Genomic DNA, 13140 nt, shown 5'->3' on the forward strand with positions numbered 1-13140 from the left:
TACTAATTCCAAAGGACAAATTGTGGACTTGTGCACTATGTGCGCGTGTAACTGGTGAGGGAAAATCTTTCAGACATGTTCACTCACGTGCTTAACTCTCACATAACCTTATCTGTCTTTTCCCAATCACTAGTCTTGGCCAAATCAAACAGTTCCTATTCATCAACAGTGTTCAGAACCAAACACCTAGAAATTTGTTAATGCAATAATAATTGTAATAAAAGCAGATTTCAAGTCAGAGGAAGAATAAGTTAAAGTATGCTAGGAAATCTCTAGATCATAAGAGGGAAAGGGATAAAGCTTAAAAACTAGACACGCGTGAGAGAACAATGGATACCTCATACACAGGGAGCAGTCCAAATCTGATGGATCCACAGATTCAAATGGAATATGGTGCCCAGCACTACTTCCCTTGATCTCAACTGAATCTATCAATAATGATAAAAAAAAGCATATTACAATATATGATTTGACAGAACTACGTAAACAATGCAGAATTTCAGGGACAATTTTTTCCTGTGTATCCAGAAACAGTGTCCAGTATTTAAACATGTATTTACTTGCACGTACTGAACCATTAGCCTCATTAGAGTAATTTCTAGGCAAAGCATCAAATTCAGCTTTGGCACAAATTAGCATACCTCTCCTTAATTTTTGTGACATTATACCCACTAACAGAAGATTGAATTTAGCCTTCCATTAACAATTAACATCAAAACATTTTTTAGCATTGGAAATCTACAATGGGACAAATTCTTCTGTCATGCCACTGCAAATGCATCCCACAGCACAAGAACAAGGCCGGATCTGAGATGTCATAAGCAAAGAGAATTCATGCTTGTAAGCATAACATATATATTTTACTTAAACCAGAAAGTGCCAAAAGCACGCACAGCATTAATGTTTCTTACAAGAGTCAGAGGTCTTCTGATAAACAAGCACTTGACCCAGCCTTCTTAGCCCTTTTTCAGACTAACAATTAATTTTACAAGGAAGGTGCAGCATCCCAAGTTCAACATCGTACCCTGACTAGATAAGATATGAAAACTAAAGTCTAATTTGAAGCCTCTTCCTCTAAGTAAGAAAAAAATTCCACTGATTGTGCGTCGTGGAACTCATCCTGTGCTTAACTAAACATACCTTTCTTCACGAGCTTGCAGGGCACCTCAGCGCTCCTCATCTCCTCAGAGCAGCACTTCCTTTTCAGAAGGCTGCACTTCTCAGAAATGAGAAAGGCAGACTCTGATATGGAGGCGAGTTTGTCCTCCTCCCCCGAGCAGTCCTTTTTACTTTCTGTAATCTGTATAGATTTCCTCAGACTGCCAGAAGTAGTAACATTTTGTTTCTCTTGGACAGGAAAACCTTTTTTCTGTTCCACATTTATCTGTGCAAAGAGAGAACCAACATTAAAACATCAGCCTTCAAACAGCTTTGTAAAGGAAAAAAGCCCAAAACCTGTAACAAGCCTTAATATTATGGATCATCAGGAAGGACTTTGTAGGTCAAGACACAGCGGTTTGAGAGTTGCTGCATCAGGGTCTGATTTTAATTGAAAATATTTTCAAACTAACCCTCCTCCTGCGTGGCACTGATTTTTTTCAGCCTTTATGTGCGGCTTTATGGGTTGGTCATGAAACCTGATTCATGCAGAAATTTGACTAAATCGCAGGACGAAACATTGTTATCACTTAGCCTACGGAAAAATATATATTGTTTATATCATAAGGATGGCATCAATCATCATATCAAGGCAACCAGAGCAACATGAGTTTTATTCTAAGGAAACAGCATAAACACACAAAACGTATAAAAGAGAAAGTACACAGAGCTTCCTTCAGCAAGACTGATTTTTGTAAGGGATAAATGATCATTCTCTATCCTGCTCTGGCTACAACCAATTAACAGCCATTTCACAGAATATCACCTATCAGCTTGTCACATCAACTCCCCAGATGAACCTGAAAGTAGATATTGCAGACTGATCAGGACCTGTGGTGACATGTAGTATGTAGAAAGGAGAAAGAAGTGTCCCTCAAATGACTTGCTTCACTTCAGAGGCTCTTTTTTACTACCTGTTACTTTGAAGAGCTAAAGACAGCTACAGGGACAGTACCTTCTCAACTTTTTGTCAGAATTGAGAACAACAACAACATAAGGCTTGTATTTAACAAACGGATGAAGTCATTTAAAGTCAATCCAGTAAGTCACATTTTGTTATGTATATTCTGAAACTCAGAAAAAAAAATCTTAGGAAATGCATCATCTGGTCTCCCAGAGATGAAAAGGAGAGAAGACTTCCAATGTGAACATAAAACACACAGCAAAATTAAAAACCACACATAAAATTTCTTTACCTTGAGCAACCTTTGTAGGTTATGGCTGGTGCCTCCAGATCCCACTGAATTTAGGAGATTCCCCTTTAATCTAGAGTGATGTGACAACAGCTGCAGGATATCAGGTAAGTGTTCCTGAGCATTTCCCGGGATGAGTGAAAATAAACTAAGTAGAAGCTGTGATATAAAACAGAATACTTCACTGCTTAGTTTTTTTTCCTTGGATCCTCTAAGCAAAAAAACAAGTAAGGGAATAGCTGAAAGAAGCAGCCTTGATATTTTAAAACCATTTAAAGTGCTCTTTGTTGTAGGGTGAAAGCAAAAAGAAATACAAAAATTGCTGCAGTATAGGCTTAACAAAGAGAAGAGACTTTTTTTGGAGTTAAACAAGCTGGTATGCTGTTAACCATTCTCTATGATAAGCGGCACACACATGCCTTTGTCCTCTTGTTCTACAGCTTAGAGCTCAACAGGAATCAACATCATCTTTCTCAAATACATTTTTGCTGCACATCAGAAACTTTCACTGGAGTTAATTAATACAGAAAGCACTCATTTCATAGGTTGAATCCATGTTCAAAGAAATAAAGCGTCTCTGACACTGTAAATTGTAACTATTTTAATTCACCTATGTGACAATACAAAAAAAAAAAAACAGGCAGTAGAACAGAAATTGTCTTCATTTGCTATCAGAAAATAAGTGAATTAGTATCAACTGGCAATTTGTAGCCACTTGTACTACAGTGCAGCTCATCAGATGATTAGTTAAGAGGAAAAAAACAAGAAGGGCTGAATGGAAAATTCACATGCTTTAAAAACTAATTTCAGCATACTACTGGGGTGATCCTGCCAATACATGAGGAAGCCACATGAAAGCTAAGATGTCTTTTTATAGGCAAAAGAATTTCACAGGATCATACTCTTATGTCAAAACTAATGCGGACGGACAGGTAACACAAACAGAACATCATAGCTGCACCTGAAGAATTTGTAAAAAATAATATGTCACTGTTATGCAAACAGGCTTGGAAATGACCCAGTAGAATGTTACATCATGGGTGAACTCTGTGTCTGATGAGTGCGCAAGCAATTCTTTCAGTTGCAAGCAGCATAGTTTTCCTCAGAACCGCACTGCTCAGAAATTAGCTGTCTTGGATAAGGCTGTTTGGAGTCTGAATTTAGAAACATATCTGTTTGCTCTTGCTTTTCTTGCTCTAGCACACAGGAAGTCTCCCTGCATGACTACGAGAACAAGTCGTGATACAACAACAGTGAAAGACTGTATAGAACATGCTGGAAAAAAAAAACCCCAACCAAAAAAACCCTGAGAGAACAATGAGAGAAAAACCCACAGAACATGGAAATCTCAACCACATACAAAACGTGATAAAAATCTGATTGCAGCACAGCTATCCAGATCATACTTTCTCGGCTACCTGCGTGAACAGAGCTTTACCGTAAGAATTCTACTGTGCTTTTAGAAAGCTTGTCACGTTATGGCATTCAGAAGCCCACAATTTCCCATCCCGCCAGCCACAGACAAAAACATGAATGCACTGCCATAAAACAGAATTCAATAAGATGAAGGTAAAGCATAATAACTATTAAGCTGTCCTTGCTGGGATGCTAATAAAAGCATATGATAAGCAACAAAACAAAAAAGAGTCAAAGGTAAAAAACCAAAAATTCGTTCCAGGAAAGGAAGCCATAATTAATTCTTGAGAGGTGTACAAAACAGAATTAACAGTTTTCACAAAACCCCTTTAAAGGGAAAGGTGAAAGATTCCACAAACTGTAACTTAGGCTGCTACTCGAAAAAGGCTTACTGCAGATCCGTTACATTGCTTATTTAGCATTAACTATTGTCAACCTTTGAAACTATTTTAAAGCAGATCTCTTCTTTTGCTGACTGGTTCCTTTCCTGGCCCCTTCACATGCTTATACTTGGAGCAGCGCACGAGGGCTCTAGGAAGAGAGCTGCTGCTCCCAAGTGGAGCTGGAAGGGTGCTGCGTCTTGCGTTCTACCAGTCAATGGCCTGATAAAATGTTAAATAGCAACTCCCCCTCTTTTGCACTCAGTAATTGGTAATACATTGCCAAGCTAGGAAACAGATTAGAAATTTGATTATAGGGAATCACAATAGTCTGTGGGTGGTGATTATTAACAACTCCATTTTATTTCAATTTTGCTGATGCTAACACCATGAGTAACTGTTTCCACACAGCGTCTGCTTAATAATGTTTTCTTGCCACCTCCATTACCTTCAAATAAAGCAATGGATGCGACAAAAATTTGAACAACGCTCTCGATACATATCCCCAGCCTGCCCTTTGCAGCAATCCATTGAAGAGAGAGGGGTGAGAGAAAGAGAGAGAGGCAATTCTTATCCTCTTCTCTGATGTGCCCCTGAAAACGATTAAGCAGATCTCGATTTAGGGAACTCACCTTTTGAGCCTCAGATTGGGCTGTCTTGTTCCCAGTATCTAGAGCAAGGCAGAACAGAAACTCTCTTAAAGCCTCTTCCGTTTTCCCCAGATTAGCTAATGCTTGTCCTTTCCTTAAGTGACCCTGAAATGAAATATATCCACAATTGCAGCTTTTGTTCCTTTTGCTGTGAGAATATTCAATTAAAGCAAGATGAAATTACAGAAGATCTTTCCAGAGAAGAGAAAGTTAGGCAGACAGTATTCACTCCAACAGTCTCTTATACCTTGATACCACCAGTGTCTGGATTTTTAACTGCAATGGTCCTGAAAATTCTTCAAATACACAAGCTCTTACAGGAAGGAATAGGACATTCCCTAACTCCAGTAAGTATAATTCTCCCAGCATCTGAGCCCCGCTGATCACTGACACAGTTGAAGCTTGAGGAATCCCATACTCTATCTTGGAAAAATCTACTTCCCCTCCATAAATCTCCTAAACTAGTGATTATAGAAATATATCTATTATAGCTTATAGCAAAATGTAAGCACAGCACTCAGTTTTTAAGAGACCATGCATGAACTTGAGATTCCTTCAGGTCAAAGACAATAGTGTTTAGTAGCTCATCCTCCAGGAAGGGCCTGTGTTGCTTATCGCTCTCTTCCCTCACACCAGAAAGCACCAGGATATCATAGTTGAAGGTCTGTAAGTCACAGGAGTCACGTCAGTTACAAGACTTAAAGCATCTCTCATTCAGTTCTCCTTGAACAACCTAATGGCTTTGTAACTGGTGCAGCACAAAGGTTTTAAAGTAAAGTACAACTCTAGTCAAAACTTACTTTCAACCAGTACGGCTGGAGTCTGCATGCTGTTTCTGCATCATGCAACGCGTCTTCACAAGCTTTCAGAGTAGAGTTAATCTGGGACCGGTTGCTGTATAGTAAGTGGTCATTTGGAGCTGTAGGAAATAGAAAAATTGGCCTGTTAAAACTATTTAAAAATTAGTTACATAAGCTTTATTCCCTAGAACTTTTTTTTGTTTTTAAGAAATGTGCTGCTCTTCCAAAGTTGTTAAAACAAACAAACAAACCAACCAACCAACGCGCCCATTCTTTAAATAACTATGTACTAAATCAAATATGGCAACCTCTTTGGGCAACTCCAGACAAAATGTCAGCTGTGTATTATATAACTGCAGGGAACGCTGCATAAACAAACGCTGAGACACTCGTACAATAAATTAGCAGCTCAGATAGAGGATCAGATGGTTCATAGAAATATACAGGAAACATTTAAGGTGGCAAGAGTAACGCTTTCACAGCGTAGACAGAAGTTTCGAAATTATTACGATCAACGCTTTTGAATGGCACACAAAATTTTTTCAGGCTATAGTTCAACACAGGAAGACAACTGATAACTAAAATAATGAGCTAAATACCGCAGCAACATAGAGAAAGCGATCTCTCAGTTACACGTACTGCGTGTTGTAGTATCAAAATATAACGCGTACCAGATTAAGGATGTATTCTTTTGTTTGATAGCCCCTTTATTTAAAGGAAACTCTTCATAATATTTTGCCTTTACTTCCCGTTCATCGTACGCAGTACTAGTAGCTTGCTCTCAAACGAGATTAACAACGCCAGAAGTTTTCACTGCACGGCCGTTTGTAGCGTTTACGAGCGATGAGGCATCTAAACTGAGCTGGCTTTACCGACGCCTGCCTGGCAGCTCACAGTACCGCACCTGAACCGAATCCTCCGCAGCTCGCTTTGCGTTACTAACGGGCGGACTCTTTCAACAACGGGCTCCTGCGCGCATCCCGCGACAGATCGCCGAGAACGGCGCTGACCGGCAAGTCCGGGACGAAGGAGCGGCGGCGGCGGCGGCGGGCGGCGCTCCGCTGCGAGCCGGGCGCGCAGAGCGGCGGGCTGCCTCGGGAACGCGGCCCGTTCCTGCCTCACTTCACCGGTTACACAACCGCCCCGGGAGAGGGGGCAGGGCGCCCGGGCCGGAGTCGCCGGCTACGGGCTTATGCAACGCGCTGCTCTCCTGACCCACTTTCCCTTCGCACTCGAGAGACCCCCCCGGCGGCGGCGGCAGCGGCGGGTCCCCGGCCGGGGCGCAGGGACGCGGCGGGCAGCCCCGAGCTCGGCCCCCGCGGGAGCATCCCGAGGAGAGACCGGCCTGCGGGAAACCGGCCCCCCGCGTTGCTCGGGGAGGGGGTGCCGTTACCTAAGGTGACTGCTTCGTTGTACTTCTGCAGGGCAGCCTGTAGTTTCTTCTCCTTATATAAGAGATTCCCTTCGTGCCTGAGCTGCGATGCCTTCACTTGGCCGGGGAACCACTTGGCCAGCAGGTTGCTGAGGATGACATTGACCCGCAGGAGCTGCCCGGCCGCTGAGCCGCCCTCTTCCTTGCACAGGACGCAGCGGGACTCGGCCGCCCGCTCCCTCTCCAGGCACTTTTTGCAGAAGGTGTGTCCGCAAGGCAACGAGACGGGCTCGAAGAGGAAGCCCTGGCATTTGCGACACCTGAAGACGTCCCACTCGCGGGGCTGCAGCAGGCTGGCTCCCCCGCCGCAGCCGGCCGACAGCCCCTCTTTGATCCGGATGCTCCGAGCCAGGCACTCCACCAGCCGGCCCAGCTGCTCGGCCCGCAGCTGCTGGTGGCGGGACGCCAGCTGGTAGAGCCGGAAGGCTTCGTGCAGCCTCCCGCCGCGGGCGAGCGAGTCGGCCCGCTGGAGCAGCGCCCGCCAGTCGGGCCCGCGGCCGCCCGCGCCCGGCTCCGCGCTCGGCGCCGGCCGAGCCTCGGCCGCCGGCCGCCGCTGGGGCAGGTGGGAGCCCATGGCCGGCGCTAGCAGGGGGCGCGGGGGCGCGGAGGCGGCGCGGTGCGGGTGCGGGCGCGGCCCCTGGCCCGGCCCCGGCGCCCGGCCCGCCGCCGCCCCATGCCGCTCCGCCCGGCACCTCTTAACGGCCGCGCTCGGCCCGGCGTTATATAAAGCGCGGGCACGTGACGCCGGGCCGCGGCGCTCATTGGGCCGCGCCCGCAGGAGCGTTACAAAACCAGACAGTTTTGTAACCGCGCTCGCTGCCTTCGGCGCCGCTCGCCGCCCGCCCCGGCCCGCCCGGGGGGGGGGGGGGGCGCCGCTGTGGCACCGGCGGGGCGAGGCGCGGCGCCGCGGCTCACCCTGCTGGGGGGAGGCGCCCCCTGCCCCCTCCGCCCGCGGGCCGGGCCGCTCCGGGACTCGGGGCGGGGGGCGCGCCGCCAGCGGAGCCAAGGGCGCTCCGGGCCCGCCTCGGCGGCCCGCCAGGCAGCCGTGCCGCCGCCCCGGGAGCAGCCCCTGCTGGCGGCCCCGGGCCGGCTGCCGCCGCCCGCCCCGCGCCCGCCCTTCTCCCCGGGCCGGGCCGGGCCGGGCCGCTTCCCCGCTCTGTGCTGCGGCAGGAATCATCCCGCTACCGCACAGAGGGGTGAGGCGCTGCCCGCAAGACGGCCCGCCGATCACACGGCACTGAGCGAGGTCTGACCCACTGACCTACAGTGCCACCGCGGTGAGTAGCTTGGATCGTTCCTGTGCTCGCTCTTCCCGTACCTCAGGTAGTACTAATGAAGTCCCAGCCTAAAGCAAGGCTGACAAAGCAAGCAGCCCGTTTCCTGCCAGAACTGGAATTTTAAACGGTTTAATTGTACACTTAATCACTCTCTTTAAAATAGTGTCACTGCTACATAGATTTGTTTAATTTCTGTCAGCTCATCGTGCTTTCGAGACAAAGAAACAGAGAACCAAAAGGAACCTATCTTGTTTGGTCATGCAGCAGGGCACACTGGATACATATACCTACCCACACCAGCTTCTAGCAAAAAAAAAAAGGCACAGGTCTTAAATAAAATAAGCTTGTATATACTAAGACCAGCTGTAATATGCACATACCCACCCGTTTTCTTTATATGAAAGGATCTAGCTTGTTGTGTAAGTCTTTGGGCTAAAGGTAATCTAAGGATGACTGCTGAAAGACTAAGAAAATGACCTATGTTACCATATAAATACCTCAGCTAGTAGTTAGAACATGGATAGGTGCAGTTGTTTCAAAATAAGTTGCCTGATCTGTTGCTTGCAGTTTTACATGGACCTTACACCTAGTTTCTAGAAATGTCCACAATATGCACACATACATTTTCAAAGACTCTAAAAATATAGGCCACTTTTCACACCGTCTTAAATCCACTGCAGAGTTTGAAATCTCTGAGGATATCCTATCAGAGATACTAATGGCCTCCTGACAAAGCTCAAGAGAGGGACTGAAGGAATTCACTTCCCGTTTCTTACTTACGGAAGTGCCTGGAGCCCCCAGCCTACGTGTAATGTAATGTAAGCAGGTATTAAGGGACAGGCCCTGCCTTGAGGGGTTTAAATCGACAAGACAAGAGATGGAAGGACACGGAGGTAACGTGACTTTTCTAAGAGCTTATTTACAGAAGATGTCTGTGACTTTTCTAAGAGCTTATTTACAGAAGATGTCTGAGAAAGTTCAGATGAACTTAAGATTTGAGATCCAGAACATAAGTGACTTTAGTTTTTCACTTTAAATCTAACAGTATGCACTTCAATATTAATAAGAGTTAATTTAGTGATGAATTTAGTGATGTTTATCCCAGTGTCCTTCTGCTTATAGAGAAAGCCCGTGGATACCTGGGAACAGAAACCAGCCATTAGACCCTTTAGTTGTCTTTGGTTCCCACGCTGCTAAGACATTTTGCACCTGCCCAAAATTTGGCCCCTGTCTCTGGGGCTCTTGAATTTTAAGCAAACAAACAAACAGAAAACCAAAACCAACTAACCATTAAACCCAGGCAAGTTCTTTAATTAAAAAAAGTAAAAGGTTAATTGAATAATAACTGACAGCAGAGAGAATTACTGAAACCAGTTTAGACAGACAGTCATCCAAAGTACAGCACAGCCTGCTATCCAATAGTTCAAAGAAAAGGTAGGACAGCTGAAGAACTTCTTTCAGGTTCAATTAAGCAATGGTTCAGAACAGTAGAAAACAAATCAGCACGTGTTCTCAAAAGTATATGTTATGCTTAAAAAAAACAACCAACAACTAAACTTTCCTTCCCACCAAATCCAAACTTGCTAACAGGGTACAGACATCTTGTTTTCCAACCTCCAGGCAAAAAACACCACATGTTATATATAGGAAAAAAAATCTTAAAAGGAAAGAAAAAAAGGAAAATATTTTCTTGTAGCCCTGAGGTTGACAGTTGTCTCTATTGCAAAACTATAGTCTCAGCAACCCTTCTGTGTGCTATTTTATAACCATTGTCCTGAAAACCACTATGAGTCAAAGCCTATTCAAGCGAGGGAAAGTGACATAACCACTGGTTACCAGTAGCAATGCAATGACAATCTCTCTATCAGAGATATGCCAACGGTATTTACACAGTTACATAGCACACACTTAAAGAGGTAAAAGTCGTAGTATAAAAGGGGGGCTATTAGCACTACATGAATTCAAGATAGGGAATGGAAATAGGTTATCACCGAAAATTTAATCAAGGTTTGCGCTCTGAAAGGAACTTCCACGAGATCTATTTACAACATGTGAAAGCGTCCACAGGGCTAGCTAACAGTCTGATCACTTGGGACTAGAATGAGTCTCAAAAAAAAAAAGCACTGTGAAAGGTACCTCTGGGAGTTCTTGTACACCACCAGCAGCACAGCTGCCCTTTTCTTTTGAAGGGTTTCAGCTCTGCATGTGAACTGTAGTGGTGGGAGCTGTACGCTTACAAGGAGTTAGCACAAACTTTTATCCCAAGCTAGAAAGCAGTAAAATCCTTATCGTGGATGGCCTATGGGAAAACGCTGTGACTTCTTAGGAAAGAAACCAGCTGGCAGTGCCTCTGCTGGTTCCTGGTATGTGCGGTGTTTAGTAAATGTTAGTAGTGCGTGGGGTACAACAGGTACAGAGTGAGCCTTATAGTCACTAACTTCAAAGTATTTTAAACCTAAGCTACTGCTTCGCTGCTCACCAGAAGTCAAACAACCACAAAAAACTTGGTCCTGACATCTGGCCAAGCTCTGCAAAGATTACATTAGCAAAAACAGCTGTGTAAGAATATATGTACTCAATTCAGATTTGTTGGATTTTTTGTATAACAGATCCTGAAAGCACGATTTGGAGCTTTCCTACCTTCATACATATATTCATGGATTTGGAGCAGCAGCGGGTCATACGATGTTCTTGATTAGAAAGCAAAAAAAAAGGGGCAAACCCCTGCCTATCTGCACTGTTCATGAGATCAAGAACTGATTTATCCTTCCCTTAAACAGAAAAAGTTAAAGCTAGGAGGTGACTCACTCTGCAAAAGCCTATCTCCCTTGTATGATTTTTCTACAAAAGGAGGTTTAATTTCTTCCTTTTAATGACAACGAGCACAATACCGATCTTCTTCCAGCAGTTAATGACTGGCGTTAACAGACAGTATGAGAGCATGACTACATTCTTGAACCTTCTTCTAGATTTATAGTCTGCATCATAGTTGAGACCACAAAACCAATCAACAATTCTATTCCCCCCTGCCTTTTGTACAACTAACCGAAGTGTGAAATTCTGACCTACTAGTCATCATGACAAAGCTCCTTCTGCACTGGAAGCAGGGATGTAGAAGTCACATAACAAATAAAACCACGGATGGCTTTTTATTTTCATGCACTCTGCACACTCTGTAATGGTCGATAGGCAAAAATAGTTTTGGACTGATGGCCCATGGAGTTCAGCCAATTAAAAAAAACTGAGATCTGACCATTGTAGCAGCTGTACTAACTCATGGTCAGATAAATAACAGTCAAGAGATGTGGGTTCTTCTGTATTATTTTGCCACTGAATTGCTGAATGATTTTTGGCAATTATCTTTAACCCTCCTTCTAAGTTCTGCCTAGCTCTGTAACTACTCCTCCATACACTGAACATCTCTCTGCTATTATATATGCACATTATTTACATTGAAAAAAACCAGTCAAGTTCAAGTTTTATCTTAAATGTACTCCAACACATTAATCTTGAAAGAAAAGGTATAATGGAGAATGTTCTGTTCACATTACATGGTTAGAAGGTTGCTAGAATTAAAAAATTCACAAAAACATTAGCTAGTTAAAACACAGAAAGCAACTGGAGCACTGGGGTTTGTTTTTCAGGGAAAACTGCAAGTAGAACCTATGAAAGGTCCTTGTTACCAACTGATCCATGAACAGCGTGTAGTAAGAAAGAAGCGGCGCCCTTTTCCTGCAAACCTCCTATCTTCCTAATTGATGACTGACTTGACAAGACCTTGGGACTGACACAGTGAGCAACCCATTCAAATTCCATCTTTCACTATGTGGTACAGAAAGAGGAATTCAGAGCGTGTCCCTGAAGCATAACCAAACCTAGAGTAATTTGGATAAAATACATTCTGTTCAGACATACCCAGATTTTCAGGTTATTTTTGTTCCATATTGGAACGGAAGTCAGAAATTCAATGGAATACAAATTCTGGAATATTTTAATTTGCAAGCAAGAAAATGTTTCGGTGTTGAACAAATAATACATAATTCACCCTGAAGTTCTTAGAAAGCTAATAATAATTTGAACATACCTATGTTATCAAATCAAGAAATTCCCAGTAGGCATTTTGATGACAACTAAACTGTTTTATTGAAAAGCTATTCTGCCAAAAACGAAGCCCAAATGAACTGCTTTTTTAAGTACAAAAGAAAGTGCCAAGGGTTTTTGTACCCCTCAGTGTGCATGGTAACTTCCAATTACAGTAAACTCTTGTTTAACGTGTGGCAAGACAGACTTTAGACTAAGAAGTCTGTCACCTACTGCAGAGAACTTGAGGAAAACAGTTGGGAAGCCTTTCTATTTCTGGACAACATGGGTGACTACTGTTAGGAGAACCACTGAATGAATATATTTTGTATAGAAGGTAGAAGTATTTATTGATTCTTTTATTTTGACCAGTAGAAAATACTTTGCTTGAGCAATATTAGAGGTCATTTTATGCCCGTGCAGTTTTTAAATTTGTCTTAAAAGACTTGACTAATGGTCTCAGCTGAGATATCTTTGCAGTTCAAAACCACGTAAATCTAAACATTCAGCAGGGAAAGGTAATAACAAAGAATATAAGAACGTATGTTTTGTTTCACAGTTTCGGATAATGTAATTATCCGGTAAGACGACAAACAAACTTCATGAAGTGAAGTAAAAAAGAAAACAAATTAATGCAATCTACAGTCTACCTGAAGCCATGTTACAGGACCTAACTCCTTTGCATTTGCTATGGTGTGACCTTAATACAGTAGTTAATATACAGTATGTGTCAAACCTAGAGGTGGCTGATAAA

At 43.7% G+C, this 13140-nt stretch overlaps 1 protein-coding gene across 3 annotated transcripts in view; it reads right to left on the reverse strand.

Moving 5' to 3' along the window:
• The window catches only part of LONRF3 (LON peptidase N-terminal domain and ring finger 3), a 28722-nt gene that overhangs the window by 13132 nt on the left and 2450 nt on the right, over nt 1-13140 (reverse strand). For 2 of the 3 annotated variants that reach the window (XM_068957737.1, XM_068957738.1), the window contains exons 3-7: nt 5598-5716; nt 4780-4902; nt 2355-2510; nt 1141-1384; nt 338-428 (exon numbers count right to left, since the gene is read on the reverse strand). In XM_068957737.1, the coding sequence (XP_068813838.1) occupies nt 338-428; nt 1141-1384; nt 2355-2510; nt 4780-4902; nt 5598-5716 (733 nt within the window). The remainder of the gene's footprint in view (nt 1-337; nt 429-1140; nt 1385-2354; nt 2511-4779; nt 4903-5597; nt 5717-13140) is intronic. The other variant, XM_068957740.1, reaches the window with a different exon arrangement.

The sequence above is a fragment of the Struthio camelus genome, chromosome 11, assembly GCF_040807025.1.
Source record: "Struthio camelus isolate bStrCam1 chromosome 11, bStrCam1.hap1, whole genome shotgun sequence".
Taxonomy (NCBI): Eukaryota; Metazoa; Chordata; class Aves; order Struthioniformes; family Struthionidae; genus Struthio; species Struthio camelus.